The 15,908-nt window shown below is 47.6% G+C and overlaps 2 protein-coding genes across 2 annotated transcripts in view; one reads left to right on the forward strand and one right to left on the reverse strand.

Moving 5' to 3' along the window:
• The window catches only part of CHD1L (chromodomain helicase DNA binding protein 1 like), a 26,292-nt gene extending 24,065 nt beyond the window's left edge, over window positions 1-2,227 (reverse strand). Inside the window, exons 1-2 of the mRNA XM_032098492.1 lie at window positions 2,069-2,227; window positions 321-433 (exon numbers count right to left, since the gene is read on the reverse strand). Of these exons, the coding sequence (XP_031954383.1) occupies window positions 321-433; window positions 2,069-2,165 (210 nt within the window). The 5' untranslated portion in view covers window positions 2,166-2,227. The remainder of the gene's footprint in view (window positions 1-320; window positions 434-2,068) is intronic.
• LOC116439235 (fatty acid amide hydrolase-like) overlaps window positions 2,164-15,908 on the forward strand; it is a 16,404-nt gene continuing 2,659 nt past the window's right edge. Inside the window, 20 exon segments of the mRNA XM_032098493.1 lie at window positions 2,164-2,190; window positions 2,192-2,437; window positions 2,520-2,576; window positions 4,122-4,159; window positions 5,371-5,511; window positions 6,502-6,564; window positions 7,736-7,856; window positions 8,262-8,354; window positions 9,370-9,530; window positions 10,528-10,613; window positions 10,829-10,912; window positions 11,753-11,815; window positions 11,940-12,017; window positions 12,111-12,199; window positions 12,910-12,946; window positions 14,165-14,313; window positions 14,527-14,589; window positions 14,901-14,976; window positions 15,350-15,434; window positions 15,600-15,687. Of these exon segments, the coding sequence (XP_031954384.1) occupies window positions 2,164-2,190; window positions 2,192-2,437; window positions 2,520-2,576; window positions 4,122-4,159; window positions 5,371-5,511; window positions 6,502-6,564; window positions 7,736-7,856; window positions 8,262-8,354; window positions 9,370-9,530; window positions 10,528-10,613; window positions 10,829-10,912; window positions 11,753-11,815; window positions 11,940-12,017; window positions 12,111-12,199; window positions 12,910-12,946; window positions 14,165-14,313; window positions 14,527-14,589; window positions 14,901-14,976; window positions 15,350-15,434; window positions 15,600-15,687 (1,845 nt within the window).

The following is a 15,908-nucleotide window of genomic DNA, read 5'->3' on the forward strand; positions in this document are numbered from 1 at the left end:
ACTGGCTGTGTACTGTGCCTTCAGCTCTGCACACTATGAGTTATGCATTAAGGTGTTTGTATAAAATGACCACACATCTTTTTACAAAACCCTGAAACCTTTTTAGAGTTACTCAGGACTTAACTCAGGACTTGTTTTAAGTGGTTAAGGAGTGAAAGAGACAATGAGCTCTCACTTGAGTATGGAATTCTGAAGGTGGGGGGGAATCATTAGGGTGCTTTTTCTTTTTCATTCTGCAAAAACACTGGGCTAAAACCCCAAAAATTTAAGCAAAGATCATTTTCCAGAAGAAGAAGAAGAAGGAGAAGAAGAAGACACACCTGACAAGTCTTCCCAAGGCCCATCTCATCACCCAGGATACAGCCATGTTGGACTTCATAGCATTGCACCAGCCAGTTTACACCTTCTAATTGATAGGGACGAAGCTTAATGCCTGGGAATAAAAGTGATTTGTTACATTTACACAGTCACTCACAATACACTCTATACACACACCAGAAACAGGTCCTGCCCAGAACAGGCCTTCCCAAACATCTGCCTTACAGGAAAAGCACAGCACCCTTCAGCAGAGGCTGGTTCACCCTCCTGGAGAGCAAAGACCCCAATGTTATAGCAATTCCATTAAATTAAAGCATATTCAGGAACTTACACACACAGAAATGCCCCAAGCCATTGCAACAGACTGTACAAGGAACCTGATCTAATAATTAGGCTGGTATTTTGCTTTCCTACAAGACAGCTTGATTTTCAGTTGCAGTCACTTTTCAAAATATGTAAGTACTAGATCCAGGGACATGCCTTAGGCTACCAGAAATGTTTGTCACAATCTATTATTGTATAATAATAATTTCTCAACAAGCTGTTTCCCAGCTTTACTGTACTTAAAGCTAGGGTAGACCTCAACTATAGGCCACTGTGGCTACTACCACCACTGCAATCTTTATTATGGTGCACAATATGTCAAAACCAACACAAAACATGTTACATAGGAGTTGGCAAGACCTGTCCTTGTACTTGGACTCAAGTGCTGTGTGTTGTGCCATTGCTGTCCTCTCCTTCCTGGGAAAAAGTGCACACTGAGTGCATGAAGAAACTCACCAGCCTGCAGGATACACAAACCCAAACCAGCCCGGGGATTGAGATAAGGACTTCCAGCAGCTAAGGAAAATGTGCGGGCAGGATGGATTGCCCAGGCGTTCCCTTTTAATATCCTACCTTCCAGGCAGCAGAAAGCACTTTAATTCACACTCACCATCAGCCCATTTCAGGACCGCTGAACAGGCCAACCCTTGTTCATGTTGTCCCGAAGCACAGAGCTGTCTGAGGCTGTGCTGAGGCACTAGGGGGGTTAAAGCCGGGCTCAGCCCTGGCCCAAACACCCACCTAACCACAAAGTCAAGGACAGGGACTGCAGCAGCCAGGGAAGGCAAGCATGGAGCGGTGAGCATGGCAGCAATGCCACCTCTGCAGCACTGCAGCTCACTTTGACAGGCCCGGGAGCTGCTTTACTTGCACCTTTATTTATTTTTGGCCTGGGGGCTGTTAAAACAGACCCCAGACAAATACAGCTGAGAGAACTGGGGCTGTTCAAGCCAGAAAAGAGAAGGCTTCGGGGTGACCTAACTGCGGCCTTTCAGTACCTGAAGGGAACGTACAGGAGAGATGGGGCAAGACAATTTACAAGAGCCTGCGGTGACAGGACACGGGGGAATGGTTTCAAATTGAAAGAGAGTATGTTTAGATCAGATATTAGGAAAACTTCTTTACTGTGAGGGTGGTGAGGCACTGGAACAGGTGGCCCAGGGAAGTTGTGGATGTCCCATCCGTGGAGGGGTTCCAGGCCAAGTCGGATGGGGCTTTGGGCAACCTGGTCTAGAGGGAGGCGTCCCTGCCCATGGCAGGGGAATTACAACTGGATAATCTTCAAGGTCCCCCTTCCAACCCAAGCCATTCTATGAGCTGGGCAGCACCAGGCAGCGCGGGGCCTTTCCGCCCCCTCCCGCCATCTCTGACAGCACGCACCCCCCTAAGGCTCCCTGCCGACCCTTCCCCCGGGCTCCCCGCTGACCTGTCAGCCCCCACCGGAGCACGTCCGCCTCCTGCACGCCCGGACCCCGGGTCCGGACGCTGCCGGCGCGGCGGAGCGCCTGGAAGAAGCGGGACATGGCGGGATGTCAGTCACCCCCACGGCCGCGCCGTTCCCGCCGCCTCCCGCCGGCTGCGGGCGGGGCCAGCCCCAGCACCGCCCCGGCAGCGGGCGGGCTCGCTGGGAGGGAGCACCGCGATGGCGCCGCTGCTGCTGCTGCTCCTGGCGCTGCTGCCCGCGGCCGCCGCCGCCTACCTGTGCTGCGGGCGGCGGCACACGGGCAGCGCGGCGGCCGTGCTGCACCGCCGCGGGCCGCGCCAGGCCGGGCCGCCGGGCCCGCCCCGGGACACCGTGAGAGCCGGGTCAGGCGGGGGGCGGCGGGCGCGGGGCGGCGGGGCCGGCGCTCACCTCTCTTCTCGCCTTCTCTCCGCAGTGGGCTCCGCGGCTGTGCGGCGCCGGGCTGCGCCTCTTCGTCCATGTGGCCAACACGGTGAGTGCGGGCCGGCGGAGGACAGGGCAGTGAAACCCGGGGTTGCTCGGGGAAAACCGGGTGAGGGGTTCGGAGCGAGCGGGGCTCGGCGGGGAGGTTGTGGCTCTCTTCGTGCTCTCGGGTTCACCCGGTCCCACAGGTGTGATGCCGCGGGCGCTGAGAGCGCCGGCCTCTAGCTGAGGGTATCCTGTGCGTCTTTGGGTGTGGGGAGCAAAGATGATACCAAACTCGAAATACAGCTGCCACCAGCTCTCCTTGGACGTCAGGAGGCTTGGGTCCCTCAGCGCTCTGAGGGGGGTTCCAGCAGGGTGCTGAAGGCAGCTGTGCCCCCTGTGCTCCCCTCGGGTGGGCTCTGGCGTGTTCGGGAGCCTGAGGGCTGATCCCGCTGTGGCAGTGGGACCGCTCGGTGTCAGGGTGCAGGGGGGAGGAAAGTGTGTATGCCCTGGGCACTGCTCACCCCGCACCAGCTTCTGCTGAAAGCAGCTGGGTTTGGTTGCTGCTGCTGCTTGGCCTTCCTTTTGAGCAAGGTAGGCACGAAGGTTTCTTTTCAGCCGTGTCACCTGTTTACAAAGCTTGATGTTCGCCTGGGCCTGGAGTGAAAGCTTGATGGGCTGTGTTTATTTGTGAGAATATCTTGGGAGCGGCTTTCTGTCAAGATGTAACAACCAGAATACCTTGTTATCCTTCGCTTTGTGGCTGCTTCTGGTGCATGGCAAAGGGCTTGTTTCCTTTTCTGACATCCCCCTTGGAAGGGGGATGTGAGATTCTCAATCTCCTACAGGACTGTGTTGTGTTAGATTAGATGTAGATTAGGAGCCGTGTGTTTTCAAAGAGGTGCTGTAATTCTTATGCAATGTGTGAGATAACATACCGCTTTGTGGGACTAGCAGTGTGAGCCTTGCCTCAGACTTGTACTGTATTTGTACATACCACAACATGTTTCTGAGTCCATTGTTGAGATATTAAGACAGGCTAGAACAAGGCTGGTCTCTTTGGAATTGCTGGTGCTGCTACACTGGGAGTCAAGGTATTGAAAGAGTATTTTCAGCTGTCTGCTACCACAGAGTCTCTAAACTTCTCACGCTTTTCCAAGTTGACTCATTTTACTGCAGGAGCTGGTTGAGAGACAGGAAAGGTCCTAATAGTGCGATAAATAAAATAATAAGCTCCTACCTTATCCAATGTTTGCATAATCCGTGGAACACAAAGAAAATAATGGATGGGAGCTATATAGATGCTTCTTAACAGTGTTGCAGCTGCAGATGCAGGCTTTCTGTGTGAGTCAGGGAAAGACAAAGGCAGAAGAATCAGAATAATACTCTTTTTGTAATTACATAAATATGAGAGGTGGGGGAAAAGCATTTCAGGCCATTTTTGTGGCACAAAATACAAGTGTTTGTGCTGTTTCTTTACAGCATAGCGTTGCATGCTCTCTAGGGTGCTCTGAGCCTGCAGCAATCATGAGCATATTCAGCATTCCTTGTCTAGTGAAGAAGTCAGGTCAAAGTTGCTGAAAACCAACATTTTTGCTTGCTTTTTTCCTAGGCTTTTGGACAGATCTGCTTACTGCCATTCTTAATGAGGTAAGAGTGGGGAGTTTTCTCCCACTGCGAGTTTCTATTATATCTTTTTTTTATGTTTAAGGTACTTGCATTGCACACTGCTTATAGGTTATCTGAAATTATATTTTAAGAGGAAAGCTGCTTAATTTGATTGGAGAGTGAGTAAGATTATTTCATAGATGTTTTCTGGACTATTTTTTTAACTACTGTCATTTGAGTGGGTCTCTATGAGAAGAAATTAACCTTTTTTCACACTCATGCAGGTGCATAGAAACTGTTTGCCAGCTTTTCTTTTTGCCTTTTGTTTATGTTTCTTTGCCTTTGCTCTTTTGTTAAAGGACAAACTTTTTTTCAAAGCTGATGGATGTGCAAATATGCTGTGCTTATCACTAATAGGGTTAAAAGAATAGTAGTAGTGGGGAAGTGAGGCCAAACATAAAGTTCAGAGGTTTTGATAAGTTCTTTTTAGTGATGTTCACTATTTTAGGTCAGCGTTTCCTCTTTCTCTCACATGTGTTTTTGTTCAGAAACTGATTTCAGGTATATATTGCACTAAGAGACACTTGGGTAAGAGATTCAGGAACCCCAGGATCATGCTTTTTTCACATAGTTTGCCCATCATTCAAAGGGTCATCTGCGCAGATCCCAGGACACTGAGAACTGTGTCGCTCCTGAGTTTTACTGGGGGGGTGGGCTTTTTGAGCAAGTCAAACCCAGGCACTGCTGTTACACTGCAGATCATTCCTGGATATCTGTGACAAGGTTTTGATTTCCATGCTTTATGTGGTCCAGGCTATGGATTTATGCTGCAATCCCTGTTGTATTTGATTGCAAACAAATACAGGTCACGGAAAAGTCTAAAGAGGTGCTTGTTTTAACAGGATTAGTGGTTGAATGTGTATGGCTTATACTACATTCTCCTTTTATTTTCCTCCATGTTCCTGTCTTGTTTGGTCTGTGTATGAGAGGTCTAATTAAAGTGAATCAAAAACTTTCACCATTTTTTTTCCCAGCTAGGGTTTACAGAGGCTGGCCTTATGTCAAGAGGTAGGAGGCTTTGTTAAGCAAGCAGAATATGTGGGGGAGATTAGTTGCTTGTAACTGTTGCAACTCCCTGCTGTGAAAGCAGGCTGCTAAGACAAAATGTTCTTGGGTAAGGTTCCTTCTGAACAGTCTGAAAAATTAGTCATGGTCGAGGTTGAAAACTCCAGCAGTGATTCTCTCTCATTCAGGATGAACAACTTCTCGCTTATGCGTTCCCTTGACATTCATGAAGATCCCACATTCATCCCGGAGGTTGCTGCGGGGGTTACAGAAGACAAGTCTGAGGCTAAAAGCACTTCAGATGTTATCAAGCAGCTGACAGATGCAAGGTCAGTATGTGATGTGTAAGAGAGAAGTGGAAGAACACACATGCTGGCGCTGTTACATTCGTGGGGAACTGTCATTGTCAGCAATTTAGATTGAATTCTTGTTTCCATGCCCAGCCACTTCACAAAAGGAATAGTGCTGTCAGTCATCCTGCCTTTTGTAACTCATAAATCACCAGTAATTATGAGCAACATGAAAAGGAAAAGCTTAAGGGAGTCTGCCTATTGGGGAGAGACCAAATTCTGCCCTTTCCAGGGCTCTAGTTGCACTATTAAAGCAGATACTTTTAGTGTTTGGCTGGTCAGTGCATAGATCCCTCTAAGTAAGTTTGCAGGAGTGCTGTTTCTTGTCTGCAGGGAATCTCAGAGAGAACACCAGGTTTACTTGGAGGAGAGGAGGAGCACAGGTTTTAAAGAAAATGATGTGCAAGAAATTGGCTTTGTTAGTGATGAGAAATGGTCCATTGCTTATGTGCTAGAGCCACTGACTTGGTGTTGAAGGAGTTTGCTGATGTGATCCTTGTGTGTGCTGCACGGTGCCTTTTCCCATTCCTGCACCACGCACCAGATGTGCTGCTGGCTGTCTCTGGATCGAAGTTTTGACAGAGGTCCTGGGAGTAGGTTCTCAAGTATATTCCAGCTAGGCTATAATGTTGCAGTGGTGAGTAGTGAATGTAAATCTGGAATACGTTTTGAACAGTTTAATGACTGCTGTATTTCAGTAGGAATATGAAGAAACTAGAACATACTGGCAAAACTGATCCCTTATTTCTGTGGCATCCCTAGTGTACCTGTTGCCTGGCTTGTGTGGAAGGAGTCTGACAGAGTGTGAGATGCAATGCAGGGGCTGGCAATCCCCATGGTTTCCTGTGAGTGAGTGATGCCCAAACCTGCATTGGACAGTGATGCTGAAATCTACAGGTCTAAACAAAGCCGCCTTTGGTCGCTCACAGTTGCCCCCTTTAATCCTTTTTTTTTTTTTTTTTTTTTCAGGTCTAATTCTGCTAGCAATGGATTTAGCTTCAAAGGGATCAAAGACTATCTGGAATGCTACCAGTAGGTGAAACTATGGTCTGGAAACAACCTCTGTCCCGCATGTTCCCCTGCTGTGGGCTGCTTCTGTTCACAGGCTCTCAGGCATTTCTTTGTTAGCATTGTCCTTGAGGTGCCACTGTTTATCATCACTTCCTACTGTTCTTTCCCTTTAGTAGAATAACAAAGGAAAGTCAGCTGGGAGAGCTGGCACAACTTTACAAGTCCTGAAAGAATATTTAAATGCCATTTTCTTTGGCTTATTGTCTGTCTTCTCTGAGAAAGATTTCTACATATCTTGTTTGCTCAAACACATGAGCGAGAAATAGATGAAGGTTGATCTGGGTTATGCAAGTTGTGCCTACCGTGGGTCTCTGACAAATCCCTTGGTTCCCCAGCTCCTTGTGCTTCTCTGAGCATGACACCTGCTTTCACCCAGTAAATGTGTCCAGCTTGGAAAGAGCTGAAAACACATCCCTGACTCTGGGGTTCCATGAGCTGTTGGCTGCCAGGTAATCCTAGTTGCCTCTGGGACCTGTGCCAGGTGTGGAGCCCTCGGATAAATATTCTTGCACTCCTGGAACTTGTTCCTCAAGGGCCACCTCTGCCTGCAGGCTGTGGCCTTGGAGCCAAGGGCTGACACTGCAGTCTGGTGTTACAGGCACATCGTGGCCTCAAGGCTTTTGTGTCAGCCAGAGATGGTGTGTTTGTGGTGTAACACAGCCTTTGCCAGGAGGGAGGGAAGGTTTATTAAAGGTGAGTTATGACAGTACTGCTGGGAGCCCCTTCTCTGTAATGGGAGGCCTGCATAAAGTGGTCTGGCCTCTTGGTCTTAGCTCATGATACTGTGAGTTTCATAGCTTCCAAGCTTTCAGGAGCTTGGAAAGCTCAGTAAAGCTGTCAGCTGTTTGTCCCTGTTTATCTGTCTGGTGGTTCAGGAATACCTGGGTAACTCTCCTAGCTTTTGCCCCTACTCTAAGGACCATTCTGTGTAGGCAAATTTTCCCCTTAAGGAAAAGAATTTCCTGTTTTGATGGTGTCAGCTGTGTTCTGATCATCACCACACAGAGATTCTTACCTAATTCTTGCTTAAAGCTGTGGCAGCTGCCATCTTGCTGCATGGGAGACAAACCTTGTGTGTGGATGTGGTGAGGGAAGGTCTTATAACAAATGCCCAACTTTTCCTGTCCTGCAGGAGTGGGAAGCTGACGCCATCCCAAGTAGCCAAGAACATCATTGCCATGTTGGAGGACTGCGACAAATCCACACCCCCACTCAGAGCCGTAGTGCAATGGGACCGGGAGCAAATAATGCTGGTAATGTCTGCCTCTGGTAGGAAAGGGGCCTCTGCCACCCCAAGGGCAGTAGCATCCATTAGAAGGGGCAATATGCACAGAAAAATAAGTACATTTTTCCTTCCTCTGTGTTTAGAGGTCTACAAACAAGTTTGCTTTCCTTCCTGCAAAGAGAGGTAGCGTTAAAGCAATCTGTTTCCTGCTGGATGACTGTTTATAATGGGACTTCTGTGCTTATGTGGCATCCATTAGCATAGATGGTTCCAAGTTGTAGTTTCTCACCAGCATATGGTGGAAGAAGAAGGAAACTTTGATAGACTGGCCAAGAAAGCCATTTTTGATATCCATTCCAATACTGGTGATGACCTTCAGCTCAGCTAAATATATATAACATATGCTTTATGCTTTTTTTTTCCCTCTGTGCAGATGGCTGAGGCCTCCACTACTCGTTACAGGAATAAATGTACCCTGTCTTGTCTGGATGGCATCCCAGTGTGTCTGAAAGAAGAATTCAAAGTGGTGAGTTTCCTTGTCTAGCTGCCAGTTCCTGCTGCAGGTGGTTAACCTGGGCAGCTCACTGTGACAAGGTTTTCAGACCGACTCCTCCGCAAAAGCCTGGGAATATGTAATAAGGGGTTGTACGTGGGTTTGCAGTGAGTAGGATTAACAAGTTTTGCAAGGTGAAGACAGAGCTTGCACACAGCAGACGTGTTCCATATCTTGTACTGATCTCTTTAATCCACGAGGAGTAGAGGGTGGGTGTGGGAAACAGTCTCGTATGAGATGAAATGAGAATGTATAACAAGATCTGTATAGTGGGTGTAACTGTGTGTATTTCTCAGGCACTGACTCTGCTCCACTGGCAAAGCATCCCTGTCTCCTTACCTTGAAGTACATGTGTCAGAAATACGCAAGTTACTTTGAAAATCCCTACTGACAAAGATTTTTACCTGTGGCCTAACAACAGCTAGCAGTAAATACTCCTGGCAGTGCCATCAGGCTGTTGTAGGCTCTGCAGAGATCTACCTGTGGTGGGAGTCCTGTTTATGTACAGATTCTTCTATTGCCGCCTCGAACTAAAGAGTACTTAGCATACCCTAAAATAAGTCCATCTGGTATTTTGGCATTCGACTTATCTTGGTGCCCGGCTTCAAAGCATGCAGATCTGAAATGTTGTAGCTCTGTCCACAGAAAGATGGAACACAGAGCTGTGTGCTGTGGGGCCAAGGTGATTGTTCTGCAGCCTCTGGGCACGGCAGTTGCATTGCTGCAGGGAGGCAGGCTTTGACCATCTACATGTTTCTGCTCTTCTGTATGATGGTGTGAAAAGGACTTCTCTGCATGGGAGAAGGACCAAATATTGAAAGGTTAAGTATCCCTCCTAACAGAGACCAACACAGAACAAATTGAAGAGTGATGTTCCCTAGCCCTCACTTCCATGGGTCCTAATGTCTGGGATCTGTTGTGATGTTGAAGTGTGCATGTGTACCTTGCCAGGGTTTTAGAATGAATAATTATGTGTCTTCTTGCCAAGGTACCTTACCATCACCGAGTAGGAACAGTGTATCTTGGGACACAGCCAGAAACAGAAGATGCTACTGTGGCCAAGAAGCTACGAGAGGCTGGGGCTATCATTATTGGGGTCTCAAACATGCATGAACTAGGGACTGGAACAACTGGATGCAACCCGAATAGGTAAAAACTCCTCTCTCTTACCCCCATCTAGAAATAGTGTCCAGAACTCACAGGAAAGGGTACAAAAATAAAGGCAAGCATGTGAGAAAAATGGAAGCATGACAGAGCCCTGGGGGTATGGAAACCCAGCACTGTAGATTTGAGGGCTAGAGTAGCTGTGGAAGCCTGAAGGCTCCTGAAACCAAACGGAGGAGAGGCTCTGAGTGTTGTCTGCTGAGTAAGGAACTTGGTTTGTCAGGCCTTACAGGCCTGGAGGTGTGAATGTTTATAGGATGAGTGGTAGACAAAAGCTGTGACAGAAATCAAATAAATAGCCATGTAATGTTCAACCTCAATGATGGTTGAAGGCCTAGAACAGTGAGAAAAAGTACAACCATCTCAGGAGAACATCGTGGTTTTACTTCCTAGCTAAAACAGGTTCACTGCTCAGTTCCAGAGCAGTGGTGCTCACGGCCTTGATGAGCCTTGTGTAGAGAGAACCACGCTTGGTGCATGTGCAGCTGGGTGGAACTAGGGCTCCCCCTCGGTGCAACAGCGTGCCAGCATTTCCTCACCGTGGGAGGTGGGATGGACACCCAGCGGTTTGGCAGGGCTCTGCTGGCTGGCGTTGTGGTCAGCCTGGAGGCTGGGGATAAAGGGCAGAGCTGACTTGCTTGTCTGTAAGGATTGCTGGCCACCAACTGCTCCACCTTTCGGAATTGCATAATGCACTGTGGCAGGCATGGTGCCATTGCAAACAGAATAACTGAAGTGGCATCTTTTCCTTTGCTTTGGGCCTGTCTCTTTTGGATAGGCTGCTTACACTCACAGGAGATTGGACTCTGAGGCAGAAGTCTTATTTGCATCCTGTTTTCTAGGGACATGGCACTTCTGATGTTAAATGGCATCTCCTTACCAAGAGATCAGAATCCCTGAGCTGTGTTTCTGGATCTTTTCCTGGCCTGTAGTGCACAGAGTCCTTCCTAAGAAAAGATTCAACAATCTTTGTTTGCTTCAGGTACCACAAGATCCCCAGGAATCCCTACAATCCTAACCACTTCACAGGTGGGAGCTCCAGTGGGTCAGCAGCAGCTGTAGCAGCAGGTAGGTGGTCCTAAATGGAGTTGGTGGGAGGAAGGTCCTGAGCCAGAGTACCTCAGGCATTTAGGTTTTTTGGGGGAGGGGTTGGGTTTAGAAGCTGGAGGGAACTTCTAGCAAAACAGAGAGCTCTGTGTGCTGCCTTGGATGCAGCTGCTGGTAGAATGGACAGGGCAACATGATGTGTCTCTGATCACAGGCCAACGTGTGGGTTTTTTTAGGTCTCTGCCCCGTGGCTATTGGCACAGATGGAGGAGGCTCTGTGAGGATTCCTGCTTCGTTCTGTGGTGTGGTGGGGCTGAAAGGTAGAGCCCTTTAATCTTGGAGGAGTGTGTGTTCATCTTGTTTGCTGTTTCAGATAGAATGCCACAAACAAGTCAGGCACTTGTTTATTAATTCCTGTGAAGTAAAATTTGACCAGAGAAACTCTGAAATATAATACCCTGAGAGTCATGTGGGTTAGACTGGCAGCATGGAAGTATTCTCTACTGTCTGTTGAACAGATGTTCAAAAAACCTAACTTAACTTACATTAAATGCTAAACAAAATATGCGTGCTGCTTTTCCTTTCTACCCTTTTCCTTCTACCTTTCATCTGAGACCAGATACTCAGCCATTACTCTCTTTCCATCCTTCACATGTGGTCAACTTGACAAATCTTGTTTCATCTGAGGAAGATAGTGATGATGACAAAATGTAACTGGCCAGAAAGGTGATATGAGTACTTGCAGAAGACAGCTGGTGTTAGGCATGAAGTCTCACTGGTGAAGTGGGTGAGACCTCCCATGGGGTGCTGTCTCCTGCGGTTGATACTCTGCTCCTGCCTCTCCATCCTCCACACCATAAATGCTGCTTTTGCATATTTAAATACAAATATTCCAAAATGTCCCTGCACATATTTCCCTTCAACTAAATAATTTCTTAGGGGTGAAACCAATTGCACTATTCATTGAATGCATGTGTTTCACTGATGAGACAGACAGTGGTCAGCAGAACAGAGTACTGAAGGATGAGAGACTGGGCTCTGAAACAGCAGACATAAAAGTGACTGGCAGGGGTTTGTTTACCGTGGGTGCACCAGAGCATGTAGATGGCTCTTCCCAGCAGCTGCTGATACCCAGCTAAGTCCCAGTTCTTGTTCTCCAGGTACATTTGGGCGCATCAGTTGTCATGGCAGCTTGCCGCTCTCCTACTCCACAGTCAGCGTAGGTAAGAGGACTTGTGCTTCACTTCAGGGACCTCTCACAGGGGAGGCAACCTGTGCCTAGAAAAGATGTGGGGGGGAAGGTACTATTTACCTCTTACCACTTTTTATAACTGGTCTCTTTTACAGGCCCTATCTGTACGTCAGTGGCAGATGCAGCCATTGTTTACAGTATCCTTGCTGAGCCAGATCTGCTCTATCCATATGGTAGGTGAGCCCTCTCCCTCCCTGAGCCCAGATGCTCTGCCTTCCTAGAGGCATCCTAGAATAAAAGCAGGAACTCTTCTTTGTTCCCTGCAGGACTCAAACAGCCCAAAGCAACCCTATCTGATATGTGTGCTCCTGACCTGAAAGGCTTAAAACTGGGAGTGGACTGGACATTTTTTAAGGTACCTGGTTTATCTCTATTTTTCTGCTGCTTTGCAAAATAAGATTTTAAAGGAGCCCAGTGCATTCATTGTTGTCTTGCCTGTCATCATTAGAGCTTCTTATATTTAGTCTTATAGTTGGAAGATAATACAGCCTGTGTGAAAACATCAACAAGGAGGTATATTTTTTAAGGCAGCCTTTTGAGTAGGAGTCTGTTGAAGGCATTAGGAAAGGTAATGACTACTGCTGATTCTATTGGAAACAATGCTTCTGAACTGATTACAAAAGGCAGTTAGTTTAAAATCAAATGAGGAAAAGGAATGTATCCGCTTGGTGACAGTGCTGTAGCTGCCGAGTGTTATTTCATTATTCCAGTGTAGAAGTGGGGCTTGCAAGCTAGTACTGCTTGAGAATTGTAATGCAGCCCCACAAATGTGCTCAGGATTTCTTCCTGGAGCTAAAAAAAAAGACTCTTATTGGCTCTGCCACAGTGCAGAGGAGGAATATTCTCTCCTTTGGAGAAGGTGACCTTTCCTTTTCATTAGGGGTGTGACCTGCAAGCTGTTTTCTTGCAGCATGTGACCTAAGGCAGTCCTGCAGGACTGTTTCACTGCTGTTAGGGACAGGAACAAGGAGAGCACCATGAGGACTGAAGTCTTGGTGAGTGTGCTCACCAAGAGGAGGAGAGCAGTTACTAAAGTCTGCTTGGTTCTTTCTTCTTATTCTTTAGGCATGTGATGCTGAAGTTCTGTCTGCCTGTGAGAAAGGTAAAGACAAAAAGTCTGTAAGTCTTTTATTGTGCCTGATGTTACGGTGTCACTTGGTGCTCCTCTTATGTATGCATTAAATAGGTCCTGCCTGAAGCCCTTACAGGCAGTTGCTTAAAGGGGTCTGGCTGGATAAACAGCAGGAGCTTTGTATTGGGGAAGCCCCCCTGACTGCTGAGGGTTAAAAAGCTCAGCAGTTGCAGGCTTGTCAGATTACAATGGAAGAATGCAGTCCAGTGTGCTCAGCTTCTGTGTGTATAAAGACAGATCTGTGCTTGGTAATACTTACTCTGCAAGCTTTAATGGTAGAAGACTTTTAAGGCAGGGCCTTATTTCACAACATAATGCTCAGTAGTAATACAGTGCTAGGTCTTTGTGATGTATCGAGTTCTCTGGTATTTCCTTGAAATCAGCCGAGTGGTGCCTTTAGGGTGCCTTTGTCAGAGTTTAGACTACGCAGAATTGACCCTGGTGAGTACTTGGGGGTGGGGGAGTATGCCTCTACAATGCCTGGTATAGTAGTTGCATTGGAGCTGGGATAGTTCACAGTATTCAGGCTTTGCCTGGATTTTCTTCACCCTCTTTATACACTTATACATTTACAGCATTTTCTTAGAAGAGGTGGACCATAGGCAAGCTTGGGTATTTACGAAGAAGTTGGGGTCACAGAAAGAAGAGGATTCTTTTCAGACTTCAAAAGAGTCACCTTTCCCAAAGTCTTGGTGTTCAGCCTTGTTAAAGTGCATCAAGATTTAGTGGCCCTGTCTTGTTTACCTGGTCTCTTGGGTATCCCCTGGTTCCTCTATCATTATGGTTCAGAAGAGGCTTTGAATGGGAATATCATGATGCTAAATAATCACTTCATGCTGACAGAACACTGGTGATGTGAAGTGCTCAGGGAAACATTGTCAGTCCTTTTACTCTTTGGCTTAACTGGGAAGCTAGAGAGATGAGGTGAATTTGCCTGAAGTACAGCAGGTAAGTTAGGAACCTGTCTGCAAGCCCCTGCCCTGTTGGAATACTGAGATGTAGTTAGGTTAAAAGCATCTCCCTAGGAAAAGCAGCTGCAGCCGTGCATGCCACGTGGTGCACTGAAGATGCTTGCCCTGCAATGGCCTACAGGGTCTCTCACTCTGCAGGGGTTGGGGATTTGCAGCCCTTCTGTGAAGTCTGGTGAACTCAGGGATGCTGTCTGTGCTTTACCTGTCCTGTACACAGCGGTGAAGCACCTGCAGAGTTTGGGAGCCAGTGTGGTTGAAGTCTCTCTTCCAGAGATGGAGGAGGCGCGAGTGGCACATGTGATCTGCATTCTCAGTGAGATGAGGGACTTCCTGCAACCTGACTTCAATAAACATTTCCATGAAATGGTAAGTAGCAGCAGGAGTAGTGTCAGTAGTTGTCCTGGCTGATACAGAACAGATGTCATGTCAGTGAGAAACCTGAGGTCCTCCTCCTTCTTCTGTGACAAACTACCTGTTGGATGATTACTGATACAGAAGAGTAGACCTGGAAAAGAGCTCCTGGACTGTCACAGTTCAGTTTCCTGCAAGCAGAGCCTTGATCAGTGTTTTTTATTTCAGAATTTGGAAACTCGGGCTAGCCTGGCCTTGGCTTCCCAGTTTACAGCTCTGGATTATATCAAGGTAAGGAACATACTCGGGTGAGGGCTGAAGGGAGGCACCTAGTGGAACTGTAAAGGTGGGATAGGGGCTTCTCTTAGCTTCCCCATACCCATGGGAAGATGTCACCCAGCTCTAGCTGCCCTCTGCCACGAAAGCATGCTGGATGGTGGGGCACCACAGAAGATGTGCCACCTGTCCTGTATCCTGATTCCAGATTGTGGGAATGGTGTCTTTTGCAAAGGCAGAGACGCTGATGGGCAGAGTTTGCCAGCATCAGACATGAATTTTGTGTGCCAAAAGGGCCCATCAGACAGTATTCTCTCTGCTTGCAGGCAAATCGACAGAGAACTCGGAGCATGAGATTTTTGCAAGAGATCTTCAGCACTGTGAACTGTATCCTTACACCAGGTATTGGCACTCTTGGCTAAAGAGCGAGTCCTCAGCAGCTGTGTGGTGCCTTTTAGGAACAGTCACTTCATTAGCTTTCCCTCCTCAATTTTAAGTATGACTTATGTGCAAACGCTTTGCTGTGCCTTGCACCTTGAGAAGATAATGCAGCCTGTTTAGAAAGACTGCTGTGTATTTCTAGATTTATTGGTTGTATCCATGGCACTGCATCAGGTTGCCCAAAGAGCCTGTGGAATCTTCATCCCTGGCAATATTCAAAAGCTATTTGGACATGGTCATGGGCACCCTGCACTAGCTGACCATTCCTGAGCCAGAAGGTTAGACGACTTCTGAGGTCCCTTTCAAGTTCAGTCATTTTGTGATTCCTCCACAGCTGTTCCTTGCACTGCCCCAAGAATTTATGAATCTGACCTCTTGACTGGGAGCAGCGATATGTCCTTCACAGTCCGGTCCATGAGGTAAGGAAAGTGCTACTTGCACTACAGAAACAAAAGTTTGGGAACAGCTGGAGAAGAAGAACCTCAGACTGTAAGGTGGGAGAGATTAATCATAGTTGCCTTTACCAAAAAGGGATGAATTTGCTGCTGGCACCAGGAATACTGATGACACCTTTTTCCCCCTAGGTTCATGCAGCTTGGTAACTTCACTGGGATTCCAGGCCTTGTGGTCCCCATTGGATATTCTATTGCTGGGCTTCCGATTAGCCTCCAGGTGAGTCTTTGTGAATGCTGGGGCACAAAATCCCTGGCTGGCTTTGTCCTGAAGCACCACAACCAGGTCCTTGCTCTTCCACACAGCTCACTTGAGGAGCTGGCAGGTTCTGGAAATAAAAGCTTTAATTTGGGGGTGATTTGCCTCACTCCTGAATGGAAGAGGATCTCTTTGGGTATTTTTGAGAAAGATTTCTCTGTCTCCCTGTCTACTTGCATCAA

This window comes from Corvus moneduloides, chromosome 2, assembly GCF_009650955.1.
Source record: "Corvus moneduloides isolate bCorMon1 chromosome 2, bCorMon1.pri, whole genome shotgun sequence".
Lineage (NCBI taxonomy): Eukaryota > Metazoa > Chordata > Aves > Passeriformes > Corvidae > Corvus > Corvus moneduloides.